Genomic DNA, 16,678 nt, shown 5'->3' with positions numbered 1-16,678 from the left:
CTACAGCTGCAAAAACTGAGGCACAGATAGGCCTAGAGATGGACCTTAGGTCACACAGTTCAGCAGTGGCAGAGCCCGTGTTTTGCACTCAGGCTAGCTGGCTCACAGTCTTGTTTAGCAGTAACAGCCTGGGGTGAAGATGACAGAAAGATCAGCTTGGTTTGGAGCTTCCAAGAGCAGGGAAGACCTGTGCCTTGATTCCTGGGTGAAGCCTGAGTGCCCAGCAAAACTAATAAATATACTGGAATGGCAGCAATGCAGCGATGGCAGCTGGGCTAGCATAAGTGAGAAGTTGAATCTCCTGTGGCCCAGAGGGCAGCCCACAGAATTGTCAGTGCCTCTCGTAAGGTTGTGCACATGGCTGAGAGAAATGGTGATGAAGGTTCACTGTCAGAAGAAGGGTGAAAAAACTAGAGGCCACAGTGGACTGATGCCTAAGGGCAGGGCCTGTGGTGCTGTTCAAGCCCAATGAGGAAAGACCAGCAGGTGGAGGTGCCCTTAGCTATGCCAGCGGAGAAACTGCCTCTCTCTTGCCCTGATACTCGCAAACTCACAGAACTTCACTGCCTTCACAAGAGAATGAAGGGCAAGGGTGAAACCCTTGCCTGATTTTATCAACGGAATGAAAGAATTACTAATTTGAATTAAATTAGGGAGAATCACTTTCCTGGTATGGAGAAGACAGAAAGCTTGAGATAGAAGTTAAGTTCAATTACAGGAAAGTAAAGGCTATCTTTTTGCACTCCTGGTTATTGGCTTGTAGAAGCTGTATTCAGTATGTAAATCTGCTGAAATCATAAAATGCAACACCAGAGCCACCTTATGAACTTTCTGTCACATTTTCAAATCGAAAGAGCCCAGTTCTGGGCCTGGGTTGATGAGATGGAACCCCACTCCCTCGCGTCACATTTCTAGCACAGACACAACTCCTTGAAAAGCAATTTCCACTCAATTGCATTTACTTTTCCATGGGTTGGAAGCAGTTAAGGGAAATGAAGGACATTTTGGTGCCAGCGTTATATTGGTTCCTGATACCAAATTATTTCTTGACTAGGAACACTGTGGTCCATATTGTGGCAGTAAAAGCACTTCCCACCTGCCCACGGTGAGGCAAATGTGTCCATTTATAGACCTTGTTGTCCCGAGGGTGTCTTATAAATCCGTGAGTTATTCCCATGAGCTCTATTTTACGTTTGGATTCCCGAGAGAGCTGGAAAATCAAATGAATAAACACACACACACACACACACACACACGCAAAGAGGTACCTGGTTAATTATGCGTCACAGAAACTAGGCATGCTCCATTTCTTCTTTCTGTTCCTTTCAAAAAGTTGGGGGTTTTTTAGTTCAATTTTTGTCAGAGAAACAAAAGGGGCTTCTGTTTTCTGAATAGAGGTGAACAAAACACCTCAATGACTTTATTGGCCTTGAAAAGACGTTTAAATGTCTAATGTGTCTAATGTGGGAACAACCAAGTTCCTATTGTTGCTGTAGTCGTTTCATATGTATTGAGAAGCATCAATACAAACAGCTCAGTTTGGGACTGAACACATAATTATTTCTCAGTTTCGTTCCTGGTAAACAAGCACGTTTGAAGTCTTTTCTGTCAAAATACTCTTCAGTGAACATACGTGCAGGGCCTTTGCTAAATCAGCTTGCTGCCTGGGAGCCGGAAGGGGCTCCACGTTGGGCTATGAGTCTAGGCTTCAATTTCTTCCTCATTGCTAAAAGAGAGACATTATTGCTGCAGTGATGTTAGTCATCTGTGAGTTATTACCTGAAAAGTCCTTTAAGTATCATAGGAGAAAAGCATCATAAAATGTAGAGCAGCATTCCTTTCCCACTACCAACTCGGAGAGATTTCACCCCTCCCAGCTCTCCCCAAGCACATTCACTTAGAGCAGGAAACTGTGAGCCACTGGTCTCTGAACACACCTAACTCTGCAGTGCCTCCTCATCCTAATATGTGGAGCCGCAGGACCCAAAGGTGCAGGCCCTCAGTCTGCAACATTGTCTCAGTGTTTTAGGTCTCTTGTTTGTCAATTTAGAAAATGTAATTGGGCCTCCCCTGGTGGCGCAGCGGTTGAGCACTGGGCTGAGAAGCTGCCCACAGTCTCTGCAGCACCGGTTCGATCCCCGGCCGCCGGCAAGGGTCCCACATGGCGCGCCTGCCGCCTGCTGCTCCCCTCAGCAGTGTACTTTGTCAGTCTGCCTGTTCTGTTCTCCCCTCTGGCTCTGGTGAATTCTCTCACCCTCCCGCACTTTGACTGCACCCAGTGCTTGTATAAATAAATAAATAAATAAATCTTTAAAAAAATGTAATTCACATCTGGCGTGAGCAGCCAAGGTGATCACAAAGCCCTTTGCAAAGAGAAGGCGCTATTCGGTGAAGAAAACACCAAGCATGTGCATTTTAAATGCAGAGAGATGGGTATTGCCTGTTCGACCCTTTATATTTGCAGGAAATGAGTATGTTGGCTGCACTAATACGGTCTCCAGCTCTTAAGACACCAGCTGTGAGATACTGAAAATGTGTGCTGCTCTGCGTTTTATCTGCTCAACACTGCCAGATTGAAGATTCAAGATGAGGTTCAAAGAATTTTCATGGCATTGACTATTTTGAAATCTTTTCTCGTGAAGGACACAGTTATTAAAGACCGGTTTGGCTAAGCCACCTCTATGGCATGCCCACTGTGGAAAATGCTAGAGAGAGAGAACAGGTGTCCAGAGAGTGACTGGATACATCAGGGCTCCCTCAGATTACAGCAAAGACCACTGTCGTTGCAGATCAGCAAACTGCCCTCCCCTCCCACCCCGGCTGAAGCAGTACAAAGCTGAACATGGCTAGCTTGGTAGACGTGGGTCATTTTCAGTTCCTTTATGGTGTTATAAACACAGTATTACACAATAATATATCCTTACTTATTTTTCTTAATAATTGGGGCACACATTGTCTGCATCTGGAGAGCGAGTTGATACCTGTTAGGTTGCCTCATAAAATTAAAAAGTAGACCATCATTGATAGAGTTGACACAAAACATGGTGTGGATAGAGATATTTTTATTCTTTAACTTTGAATTAGGACTATGTCTGACACAGCCTCAGAGTTCCAGAAGAATTGTTTCCTTCATTGATTTTTAGGTGGCGATCCTATGACAGCAGGTTTTGGGGAGCCTAAGGCCTCCCTGGGAGGTGCAGGCCATTCCTGCCAGGGTTCCCTGTTGAAAAACCACAGCCCTGAGCCTGAGCATGGAGTTACTAATCATCAGTCACAGCAACATCAAACCAGCAGGGAACGAAGGGGAAGAAATGGAAGGCAGGAGGCAGAAGGGCAGGTAAACTGGGCATCAAACTGACATCAAGCTCCAACCCAGTGCGAGGTGTGGGGTGGCCCTGCAAACTGGTGCTGAGACTAGGAGGAGGGGTGGGTACAGAGTAGAAATGGTCCAATAAAAGGAATAGAGGTCAGGCACATCAGGATCCTTGCCATTGAGAAACGTGGTGGGCCAGGAGGGTAGAAACAGGAACCCCGGGGAGCAGGGACTACATTCAAAAGCAGAATAGAAAGAGACCTTTCCCGGAGCTCAGGAATAGAATGTGCCAGGAACTGTGGAATACAGGTGAACACATTAATTGAAATCTATAAAACCAGAAAGAGCAACTCTGTTAAAAGGATTTCAAGTGGCAGACAAAGGTCCATGAAATAACATCACATAGTAATACAATGAGCATAGAAATAAGACACTTGAGGTGCTGAACTAATTTCTATAGTGTTCAGAGGACAACATTACCCATTTTCTCCTTTTTTATTTTCCCTTTACCTCTTTCTGTTATCACCTGGAACAGTTTCCCCTCAGACAATGTGGGGCATGGACGGAGGTGACTGGCAGTCAAGATAAGATAAAAGCCTTTTGGGCCTAAGTTAACATGTTTTTTTTTTTTTTTTTTTTTGTTTGTTTCTTCCCATTTCAATTTTTTAATACAGATTTATTTATTTATGCATACAAGAACTGGGGTACAGGTCAGTGGTGTGGGGGGTCGGTGAGAGGATTCACCAGAGACAGAGTGGGGAACAGAACAGGCAGACTGACTGAAATACACTGCTGAGGGGAGCAGCGGGCACAACAGGAGAGGTCTGCCATGCCATGTGGGTAGCTCCCTGGCCGGGGATCGAATTCGTGCTGCAGTGGCTGTGGACAGCTTCATAGGTTGCATTTTAACCCCTGCGCCACCAGGGAGGCCCTCATTTTTTTAAAATTTAATTTAATTTAATTATTTTTTTAAAGACAGAAGTGACTTTCTTTTTTATTTTTTATTTATTTTTTTAAATATTTATATATTTATTTATACAAGCACTGGGTACAGTCAGAAGCGCGGGAGGGTCAGAGAATTCACCAGAGCCAGAGCGGGGAGCAGAGCAGGCAGAAGGACCGAAGTACACTGCTGAGGGGAGCAGCGGGTGGCAGGAGGGGTCTGCGCGCCATGTGGGACCCTCCTCTGGTGGCCGGGGAGCAGCCGGGGATGGAACCGGCGCTGCAGAGGCTGCGGGCAGCTTCGCAAGCCAGTGCTCAACTGCTGCGCCACCGGGGAGGCCCTTTTTTTAAAATGGAAAGGAGTAAAAACCACTTAGTTGACACATGGAAAACATTGTCTTGTGTGATAGTTTCTCAGGATTCAGGTTTTATACCATGAAAAGTTTATATTTTAGTACCAAGTGATAGTTCCTCCCCTCCCTGCCATAACACTAAAAAGAGGCATGATTTTGCAAGTAGTTTGAAATGCAAGATTTGGTGCAAGGATGTATCTAAAACAGCCATGAACTTTAGGTATGCATCCATGGTTTGCTAAATCCAGCCATGTTTATGTTTTAATATCAAAAGAAATCAAACATTTTAATATAGAAACTGATTCATTACGATTTCAGTCCCAGGAAGAAGGGAATAGATGTTCCAAAGCCTGAGAAGACCACCAGGGCAGCGAATCAGGCTCCGTGGTGACTCTGTGCCTGATGCTTGTCTCCGGACCTGCTCTGTGGCACGTCTCCATCACTTGTGACTCAGTTTACCGTGGGGGCCCGAGTGGATAATTAATTCTTGTGCCTGGTCCCTCTCATCTTTGTCTCATTAGACAGATAGGAGACTTTATCAACTCGTTCTCCTGGTCTCACATCCTGATAAAGAGCCAAGAATGCAACTCACTTTAGTGTCCCATGTGAGAAGGGCTTTTGTGGGCCCCCCCAAGTGAAACTCCAGGGGGAGCAGCCTTCCTCCCTCCAGTTCCATGAGAAAAGAGGAGCGGTGATGTGACTATTAAGTGCAGACACTGATGGGTGAGGGTTATGCTGTCACTGTAAGTCACGTCTCAGGCTACATGTCACTGGGGGAAGCTATGGTAGCCTGAGCTTCCCCTCCCCCCACACCTGCCTGCCTCTTCTCAAGGTCACTTGTGCGATTTCTGGGTGCTGCCCTTAAGGGTGCCCTCCTTATGTCTTCCTGGCAGTGATGGCCCCTGCACTGCCCATCGATATCTTCTCTATTCCAACTCCCATGTTCCTGCTGCCTCTGGGGTTCAGGTGTGTCCCCTCCTTGAAAGGCCTGGGAGGATGACCCCTACTTCTCTGCACTTGTCCCCTGGCCTAGGAAGCAGCTCTGCTGGTCTTGAGCTGTCCCATCTCTTTTGAACCTTGAGCCAGCATCTGGTCTTTTCTACTGCGGAGAGTGAAGGAGTCGAGTAAGGGGCAGAGATTTGCTCCTTTCTCATCTTTTCCCTTCTTAATCTTCTTCTCTCCTCATCCCCCAACCCCAGTTTCTCCCAGATAGAAAATACAAATGCTATGTATTGTGCATACAGGTGAGTGGAAGCAGGTACTGGGCTGGTGAGATGGGTTAACTAAGAAAGGGGAATGATGTTCGGCCATACTCAAGGCTGGAGGTGCCACTCAACCAGGTGAAAATATTGTCAAAATTAATTGGCAAGTTGTTGGAGAATTGCTGGGTTCCATCATCTCCAATCTCTCTCCCTCCCTTCCTCTCTGCTTCTCATTTTGCCTCCTGTGGTCTCTGTGTTAAGATGGGCATGCAGGCCTCCCTGCCTGGGTCCCTGCAAATGCTTGAAGCTGTGGGAAACCATGGAAAAATCCTCTGGCTGGTGAACTGAGCTGCTTCCTCATTAGACTCAAGACAAGACCTGTCTACTCAGGTCCAGGCCCTGAGCAAAGGGGAGAGTCTCCAAGGCTCTTGTTCAGTTCAGGGCCACTAAACAGGCAGCTCCAGGAACTTGGGCTCTTGAGAAAAGAGTAGACATTTGCATTTTGGGTCTTTGGCTGCATGTTGCCAGAGGGTGGTGGCTGCCACTGTGTCCAAGACACCTCGAGGACTTCTGGCAGGTACAAATAATATTCAAGAGAGTCTGTTCAAGCTGCTTAAATAAATAAACTCCTCTGGCATCTGAGAAATGCTCATCTGTGGGAGGTCAACAGGCTAACTATGCTTAGCTATTTATAGATAGACTCCCAAGGGCAGATGTCTACTTGACAACATTTGGTCAGATTATTGCATTTACTTAATGGCCAGAAAACAAAATTTCTTTTAAAAGTACTTTAGAATTTTAATTGTCCTTCCCTCAATAAAAGAAAGATGATATAGCTGAAATGACCTGCCATATCTGAATGCCTATAGAAGTGGCGAGTGGGCAAAGCATCGATACGTCACGTCTTTTATTCTTCATAGCACAGGGCTGTCCAGGGCTGGGCTGAGGTCACACAGCCAGCAGGGAGCAGAGCAGGGTCATCAGCTTTCAAATCTTATTTCATGGTTCTTTGCATCTTAAATTTCGAATGAACTTCAACAAGATGAATGTGAAGTCTTTGCTCATCCCAGACTCTTTAAACCATCATATGCACAAATTGTGGTGATTTTAGCCCCTTCATAGACCTTAAATTTTCTTTGAGACACCCTGGATCTTTCTCTCTCTATTTTCTTTCTGCGAGAATTTTGACAGTTTTTTTTTTTTATAATTTTGTGTTTGAGTTAGTTGGCGCTTGATAACTCTAAAGATCGGCTGTGATGTCTTAGCAAACACAGTGGATATACTCAGAAATTCCTCCAAGTGAGAGAGATCTAGCCCATATTGTTTTCAGATATTATAAAACTTTTAAGTATATTAGATCCAACGATTAATATAACCTATGTAATGTTGCTGAAAATAGACATTTTGTAAGCATTTGATTTTTATTCTGCAGTTATTTTTACAGTTTCCATAGTGGTTTTTCAAAAACCACATTTTTAGTTTTCTTATCTATCAATTAGATATAATAATAGCACCTGCCTCATAGAGTTGTTATGAAGATTAATTTAATTTCAGTTCATAAACTTAAGGCTCTAAGAGCAATACTTAGCACATGATACTCAGTAATGATTAGCTGTTAAATAAAGGAGTTGTCATTATACACCTCACCACAGAGTAAATTGTAGGAAGTCAGTAATTTGACTATTTACATCCTAATATATCCATAACTACTAATTTATGCTGAATATCCAACTAATTTTGGAATATAGCCCATAAGAAATGCTAGGTTAAAGAGAAAAGATTATAAAAGGTAATCACATTCCAATATAGCAAGGATGTTAATGAAACTGTTTTAATGAAGGGTAAAGATCAGCTCTTTCAGTAGAGTAGACTAAGATGATTGAAAGCATGGATATTCCATTTCAAATCTTGGTTTTGAGTTGACTCTCTGTGTGATCTTGGGTTATTCCTGTCCTCGAAGCATCCATTTCTTTATCCATAAAATGGAGGTAGAGAGAGCGTGTGCTTTGAGGGTCAAAGGAGGATTAAATGACATGGTGCCAAGTGCTTAGCTCAGTGCCTGGCATCCAGCAATTGATAAAATGCTGGCTGTTAGACTTATGAACTTGGGCTAGGAGACCCATCGGGGACTGCCTCCTTCTTTAGTTGGAAACCTGCTGTTCACTTACCCTCTTTCTATTTCCCATATGCCAGTGTTTTGCAACCCTTTAAACTCCCTGTTTGCAGTTTGCATCTTTCTCTCCCTTTATAATTGAGATTTCAATGTCCTCATGGTGTGAATCTCTATTTGAGAGTCACTATATATTCTGCATATTTCTTCCAGCTGAGAAAATGTGGACAAGTATTGGTTCACTTTCTAGTTTCTATTATGAAAATTATCTGTATCTGCAGGATATATAGACATGATCTATATAATTTCTGTTATATAAACTTATGATACTGAATACATTTTTAAAAGCCCTACAGGTAGCATTTTCTGATTCTTCTACCTGGTTTGTCTGAAACAGTCCACCTGCGGCAGGAGACAAAGAGCAAGGGCCACTGCTAGTCCAGTCAGCCATAGATTGGGGCAACACAAGCTTTCCAAGGCAATTTACTAATTATCTGTACAAAAAAGAAACCATTCATATTTTAGGATTTTTTCTAAAGAAGTCAATGCTTTCAGATATTTTAATGCATAACTAATATTGAAATAAATCACTTGTTTGAACACTTCCGTCCAAAGAAATCTATTTTCCTTTTAAGAGAAATATGACTGCCCTTGATAATGAATTTAATTTCTATTAAGTGTTTTTTTCTTTTTTCCTCATGTAATAGATTTCTCTTTCAACCCCAACTTCTTTCATTTCAATGTGAAATTTGTGAGTCAAATATGGCAAATGGTATAAAATGTAAAATTATCTTTAATTCATTATACTCTAGTTTTATTCATTTCCATAATAGACTTCATGGTGGGAAAGGATTGACTTGAAGTCAATTAATTTAGAAAGGATTCCAGTTTTCAAGACACAGCACTGGTCCTGACCTGTTCTGTGACTTGTAACTTTTGATTTTGTGAGAACTGAAAAATCTGAAAATGGGCATAAAAGAAACAGGTAGAGATCTGTAATGGGTAGAGATTAGGTACCACTGGATCAATGGGACAAATAAAAATGAGTGTTCTGAAAGGAGGAAGGGGCAACACCATAGACTGGTGCAGCTGAGTGGGTAGAGGGTAAAGGAATGATGACATAACAGGTGCAAATAGCTTCATTAGATCTGAGTCACATGCAATTCTGTGATCTTTAACCCCTGTCAGAAGTTCCGGAAATGGTCAAAGGTTAAAAGTGATTAATTGATTCCAAGAAATCCTCCACCTGAAAAATTACTTTCACACTGATGTTAAATATAAAAATACCCCACAGCTCAATAAAGGCGTTTCTGAGCCTTCCCTTATCAAGTCCTAGACCATAACCAGTTATCTGTCCTGTAGTTTTGCACATTTAAAGTTATCAGCTTTGTGCAATGGATTGTTTTCAGAAAAATGAGTTGCAAAATAGATTTTTATAAACTAAACATATTGTGAAAACACTAGAGGAGCTCTCAATTTGAAAGAACTCAAATACTTTGATTTGATAATTCTATAAGTTCAAATATACTAGGTTTTAAAAACATGCAAAACATGGGCCTCCCTGGTGGCTCAGTGGTTGAGCGCTGGGTTGCAAAGCTGCCTGCAGCCTCTGCAGCACCAGTTCGATCCCTGGCTGTTCCCTGGCCACCAGAGGGGGGTCCCACATGGCGCGCAGACCTCTCCTGCCGCCTGCTGCTCGCCTCAGCAGTGTACTTCGTCACTCTGCCTGTTCTGCTCCCTGCTCTGACTCTGGTGAATTCTCTTAACCTCCCATGCTTCTGACTGTACCCAGTGCTTGTATAAACAAACAAACAAACAAATAAATAAATAAATCTTTAAAAACATGCAAAACACAAAGCAAAGATACAAGAGCTCACGGAAGAGACAATAGATTGTCTAAAATGATCATAAGAGAGAAAGAAAGGCAGACACATTGATTGGCGAATGCAACATGTCTGGAGGATACACAAGAAAGTGATAACATTAGTTGCTTCTGGAAGGACTACAGGTTGGATGAGGGACAAGGAAAAAGACATTTTTCACTATGGATCCTTTTGTATTACTTGAGTTTTGAACCATGTGGACATGTTACTTATTCTCTACCCTCAAAAGAAGATGATCAAGAGTGTCTTTTTGGCTTTGTGAATTTTGGTTAGGTGCTGTTTGGCTTCATGAAAGAACAGATCACTCATTCATCCATGCACAACTATTTATTGGGTGTCATTATATGCAGTCACTGTTCCATGCATGAAGCTAGGTCAGAGGAGAACTTTCTGGGGGGTAACATTTGAGCTGGACCAGACGGGAGGGGGGGGGATAGGAGTGCCAAACAAGGGAGTAAATGCAGAAGACAGCCTTAGAAGGGAAAGGGGATGAAGACAGCCATGTTTGAGTGGGTTGTCACTACAGACATGTGTATATGCACATCTTTCAGATTCTGACTCATCTCAATGCTGATCCACACCCTCTGGGGCAGGCAGGATCAGCTCTTCACCAGGGTTCTGGGGGGCTGGGCAACTGTAAAACCATTTTTGGATTCTGTTTCACACCTAGGGTTTGCTGTTCTACCCAGCCCCCATGAAAAACACAGATCACACTTGAAAGGAGTATATACAATCTCTTCTTACAGAGGGAAGCTTGAGGTATTCTTCCCCAATCTTCAGAATTTCAAAAAGGAAGAGAAGAACTGGACCTGGGTGGACACAACCCTTGCAGGGAGAGGGTGGCGGATGGTCCCTATACGTAGGACAGTTTTGGCAGAAATTTAATAACAACAGGAGGACAATGAAAGTAGTTGGCAAAATAATGCTAGAGTTAGTGTTTTTCTTGTCTGTCCACCAATTTTCTTTAAAGTAGGTGATAAAAGAGAGTCATTTGATGTGTAATATTTTTTTTCTGTTTCTCTAGTCGCTTATCCCGTATCAGATTCAGCTCTAAGTGCTTACATATATTCATTTCATCCTCTCACCATCCTATTGCTAGTCCCTTTTCACTGATAATGAAACTGAGTTAGAAAGAGGTTAGAAAACTCACCCTTGAACCACACAACTAGTGGGCTTAAAGCTGGGTTTCAAACCCAGGCAGATTAGCTCCAGAGTCTGTACCCTTATTGACTACATTGGCAAAGGCATACATTTAAACTTCCATATTTTCCAACTCAGAGGATTTCTACCCTTAGGAAGATAATTTAATAACAGTGAGTGCCAGCATGTAGATTGCATTACAATTAGAAGGGAGATAGAGATGGAAGTTTATTAACTAGTATGTTCAATCAAAAGATTTGACCTAGCTTAAATCAACTTTCCAGAAGAATTTAAAAAAGAGGAAATTAACACAGGGTAATATTTTATTGCATCCACCTCTCTCTTATTAGATAAACATGTTAACATATTGTAGTATATTTTTTTCCTTTTTGGGTGTGAAGTTTTAATAATCAAAGGACCCACGAAGTTCATCACGCAGGTGTCATGGGACAGCAAACAAAGGGTGGTGAGCTCAAGGTCCCTATTCAACAGCCCAGCGTTTATCCTTTCCACGGGACAAATTTTACCTTATTGCACCATTACACTTTATTCAGGCAATATTAGCAAGTACAACGGCCTATAAAGAAAAATTAACTTTCAATAAAGACATCAGGAATGAAGTAAAATATGGAAGTTAATACCTTTGCTGCTAGAATCCCTAATATGTACCACAAAGTTCTAGTAGTAAAATATCTTTGAAATACATGGTGCTCACTGACAGGGATTTTATGGGAAAATAAAATGCAAATAATGCCCCTTTGCCCTTGCGAGCTGTTTCTTAACCTATAGAAGATTATTATGTGTTTCCTCCTAAATGTCTGCCCATTTCCTTTATGCCCAAGATCTAACATTGTATCATCTCTCATTTAACCATATGGAATTGAGAAAATGCATAATTTATAAAAGTCCTCAATAGAATGTCAAGTAGTCTGAGTTGTATGCACCTTGAGTTGAATTTGCATTTCTTGCACAGGTAGAATGGCCCATGAGGTCTACAGCTATTGCTGCTCTAAAGACCCTGCTCACATCTGGGAATACAGGTTGGCACCTAAATTTGCAGAGTGGGTGGGTCTGGACTTGAGATCCAGGTAGGGCTGACAGCAACATTCAGGTATTAGAGTGTGCATTTACTTACACACACACACACAACACACGCATACTGCTTCCACGGTTATCATGTTTAAGGATGATTATGCAAACATGGGGGCACCCCTTGGAAAATTTAGTCCTGTTGTAAAGAAAAATCACCATAAGCCCAAGCAGACTCCATTTCTTCTGAAAAGTACGCATCCATTAACACTCTGTGGTGATACCTTGGAATGCATAATTGAAGCTGAGTACCTGTAATGATAGGTTAGGAATCTTGATGCTCTCATCACTCCTCAGTTTAAAACCTGCAAATGCTCCCCATTTTATTTGGAGTAGACTTTACAAGGCTTCTGCCTGCCTCTTCGTTCCCCCACCTTAGCCCCTGCCTGCAATGTTTTCTCTGGCTCTCCCGCCCCTCCATCAAGTCAGCTCAAATCTTACTTTCTCAAAGAAGATTACCTTGACCTGCTTCCCCTGCTGCTCTCCCGATCCCATTTACCCTGCCCTTACTTTTCCTGCGCTTTCTTTTATATTTATCATTACTACCCTATGATATAATTTACTTATTTTATTGACTGCTTGCCATTTAGTGCTTCTTTCTAAAATTACAAGCTCCTTGAAGACAGGGATCTTTGTTTCTCTCACTGGTGGGCCCCAAGGGTCTAGAGTAGTTCTAGGTAAAGAGTTGGTATTCAGTAGATGTTTGAGTTCACAATTGAATTAATTGAACAACCATAAAAAATCATCTTTATTCCTCTTGCTAATCCCAAGCACTGTGATCCCCATTTCCAGATGAGAAAACTGAAGCTCAGAAAGATCTTGTTCAATTTCAAGGAGCCCCTATGAGCCAGGGACAGGTCTGCTTGCCACCAAAGCCAATGTCTTTCTTCAGTGCCAGCATCCCATCCTCTGAAACCAGTTCCTACTTGCCAAGAACAGATTGAGCTATAGTTTGTCACAACACACTGGAGGCAAACTCACAAACCAAGAGATGCTTGTGGGTTTTTGTGAGTCTAGGCTTGAATGTGACCTTTTATGTCATTTTGAGGTCTCAGAGGACAGTGTTGAGGATCAGAGAGAGGGGATGTTTCCAGAAATCCAAATTGCATACAGCATTCTTGAATTTACATGTAAAATAAAGTAACTTAGACAATAAAGGAGAGAGATTAAGTAGTTAAGGGTTCTATAGTAAACAATATGGCTTTCAGTTTGGTTTTTATTGTTAGGGCCATATTCACTGAATATCTCTTAAGGTAGTGTCTTACAAACTTAAGTGTGCTTGGACATTTCCCGAGAAGACTAAAAACACAGATTCTTGCGCTTGACTCCAGAACCACTGGTTAGTAAATCTACAGACCCAGAAATTGGCATCCTCAACAAAGTCTGCTGTGGTTTCAAAGCAGGTAACCTAAAAATCACAGCCAGAAATCAGGTTTGTAAGTGCAAAAAAAAAAAAAAAATTAGTTTAGAGACTTGTCAAGTCCTTAAGATATTTCTATTTTAATTTCCTTTTCTAAGAAAAGGAGGATTCTGTCATCATAAGACATTCAAATTGGCTTAACTGCTCCCTTAAGGAGCCATTGCCATTTGGCTGCTTAGTGATTGGAACCTACTGACAGGGATGGTGATTGAAAAGCACAGAGCTTGGGTGCAATGTACCTGCACAAATATCCCTTTGTGTCAAATGCAAGTGTTTGCAGCCTCTCTTGAAGAGCTCTCTGTATGGGCAATCTAACCATTGTTCTCACGACTGTACTTAATTTTAAATGTTCACATCTGAAGCACTTTTATTCCTAGGCTGCTCTCTCAACTTTCACAACTTATGAAGCATCTAGAGAAGCATTGGGCCATTCCCTTTCACTATACAGAAAAAAAACAACTCCTTTTTCTTCAAATCTCTTAGTTGTCTCCAGGTAGTTGGAAATGTGCTCCACCAAAGACATGATTAAAATGAAACCTAATCAATGAGTTGCTGATATTAATTCCCTGTTTACCATTCAATTCTGGGTAAAGCCCCACACAAGCACTGAAGTGCACTGACTTGCGACTGAAGTGCAAGTCAGGGCAGAGCTGGTGGCCTGTTTCAGGTTGGACCTCATGGGTAGCAGTTTGGGAATGCCATTGCTCAGCCCACAGTGAGATCCTCATTTTTTTTTTTAAAGATTTATTTTTATGCATACAAGAGCTGGGGCACAGGCCAGAGGTGCGGGGGGTGAGAGGATTCACCAGAGACGCAGTGGGGAACAGAACAGGCAGACCGACAGAAATACACTGCTGAGGGGAGCAGCGGAAGAGTCAGGAGAGGTCTGTTGCGCCATGTGGGTTGCTCCCTGGCCAGGGATGGAACTCGTGCTGCAGAGGCTGTGGATAGCTTCACAGGTTGCGTCTTAACCTCTTGTGCCATCAGGGAGGCCTGAGATCCTCATTTCTTAAAAAAGAGTTTGCCATTTCATGAAGTTCAACTTGCCTCAGGATTAATTAAATCAAGCTGAATGCATAGGATGCTGTGTTAATAAATAGGAGTTCCTGTTGACCTAATGGTGATGGGTTGGCTGAACGAGTAGTCTGTTCTTGGATGGTGTGGTAGCGTTTGCTGAGAATGCTGCTTGCAGAACACAGAGTTAGGGTGAGGAAATAGGGTATTGCTAAAACAATATTTGATTTAGTTAATATTAATTGCTGTTAGCTTTCTCCAGCTTAGGAATATTTTTGCCTAAATAAATCCTGATTATATATATATATATATGCACATATGTATGCACATACATACATATATATACACACATATATATATGGCATTCTCTTTTGAGCTGAACTAACATGTATTTTGATAGCCCTGCTGTTTTTAACCCATCTATCAGCTATCTCCTTCCCCATTTTATTACATCACAACATTTGACAATTTATCTTACTGCTACATTTTAGCGAATTACTTCCTTCTTGAGCTCTATTTTTATCAGCAAACTTTGTTCAAATCAGTGATGCTAATAATGACAACACATTGAGGAGGATCCTGGGGTTCAGAGTAGGCTGTGACTTATCTAAGGTCATGTAGCCTGTTTGTGGTAGAATCTAAACTAAAATCTATACCTCTGACTCCTAGCTGGGAGGTGCTTTCCTTTAACTGACACTGACCATGTACCTACGACTACCTGGAGATGTGGGGACAGTTTTCATTTGTGGAATTCAGGACAACTAGCTGACCTGAGAAGAGAACCCCCCCATCGTGATCTCCTTACCAAAGCATCCTAATCAAGCTAACTATTCTGTATGGGGTAGCCCAGCCCTGTTCATTGTCATTAGTACAAGGATGAGGGAGTAACATTTGCTCTGTGTAGACCTCATTCTAATGACCACAGCTAGAGGAATTTGTCCAAGAATTACCAAAATTTTTCATTTCTCCAAATGAGATTTATTTTTTTTTTGGAAAATTTTCAAATATTATTAATTGTCTTAGGTTTTGAAATTAGTTCCCCCTTCAATCTTAGAAAAGCACTGGCCTATTTGGAGTTATGTTTTAACATAGGTACAGAATCTCCAAGTTCAGTCTTCTTCAAATAGAAAGACGACTTTTGCATTTGGTAAAAAACTGTACAATGACTTTCCATGTCCCTATAATTCGAAAACAGGGCCTCCCCGGTGGCCTAGGGGTTAAATCTCAGTGCTATCACCACAATGGCCTGAGTTTGATCAAGCCAGGTTGCTAACCCACCTATGGCACAGCAGACATCTCCTGTGTTGCCCGCTGCTCCCCTTAATAGTGTATTTCAATATATCTGTCTGTTCTGCTCTCATTCTGTCTCTGATGAATCCTCTCACCCCCCACACCTCTGGGTACACCCCAGTTCTTCTATGAAAAAATAAATAAATGAATTCTTTTAAAAAGGCCCTCTAATTAAAAAACAATCAAAATTTTGAAGAAGTGCATTTTCCTATATTTCCTAGTACAGGCAATATATAAATAATAATAACGTTTGTGGCATGAATGAATGCATTTTTACTTTGGTCATCAGAAGAAGTAAAGAAAGCAATATTCATGTAACCTGTCATTCTTTTGTTAGCAGAGGATGAAAAGAATGAAACTCACTGATGAGAAGCAGCTGTCAAAGGACTAACCAAGCGACTGATTGTATTGTGGATTCTGAAAATCAAGCAGAATTATAGGTATTTCCTAAAGCATCTAATCTTTTCCTAATAATGTGTCATAAGGAGTCTTGATAAATCTTGTAAAAAGAAAACCATGACTCTGTCCTTACAGAGTTAGAAGCTGTCCCAGACAATAAGAAGTCAAGTCCTGAAAGGTTTCCTAGCAATCTTTTTTGGACTATTTCTAAGTTTCATATAATACTATGATATCCTGGCATGTCAAGTTTTCCTTATTTTCTTATCATCACCATTTGCTTACTGCCACATTGCTTGTTACACTGATCCGTTTTCCTCCTTTTATCTCTCTCTTTTTCTCTCTCTCTCTCTCCTAATTGAAACTATGTGAGCTTTGTCTTAAATGAAAGTGAATTGTGGCATTTAATCTGTGATTTCCCTTTTAGTCCACTGGATACTCTTTTTTTAAAAATATTTATTTATTTATGTATACAAGAACCAGGGTACAGGCCAGCTGTATGGGTGGATGAGAGGATTCACCAGAG

At 41.8% G+C, this 16,678-nt stretch overlaps 1 protein-coding gene across 1 annotated transcript in view; it reads left to right on the top strand.

The window, feature by feature from the left end:
• Window positions 1-16,118, top strand: part of ZNF800 (zinc finger protein 800) — an 81,913-nt gene extending 65,795 nt beyond the window's left edge. Inside the window, exon 7 of the mRNA XM_054692635.1 lies at window positions 16,094-16,118. Coding sequence (XP_054548610.1) covers window positions 16,094-16,103 — 10 coding nt within the window. The 3' untranslated portion in view covers window positions 16,104-16,118. The remainder of the gene's footprint in view (window positions 1-16,093) is intronic.
• The last annotated feature ends 560 nt before the right edge of the window (window positions 16,119-16,678 follow it).

The sequence above is a fragment of the Talpa occidentalis genome, unplaced genomic scaffold (assembly GCF_014898055.3).
Source record: "Talpa occidentalis isolate TD23 unplaced genomic scaffold, MPIMG_talOcc4v2.1, whole genome shotgun sequence".
Classification (NCBI taxonomy): Eukaryota; Metazoa; Chordata; class Mammalia; order Eulipotyphla; family Talpidae; genus Talpa; species Talpa occidentalis.
This window is presented reverse-complemented; position numbering and strand designations above follow the sequence as displayed.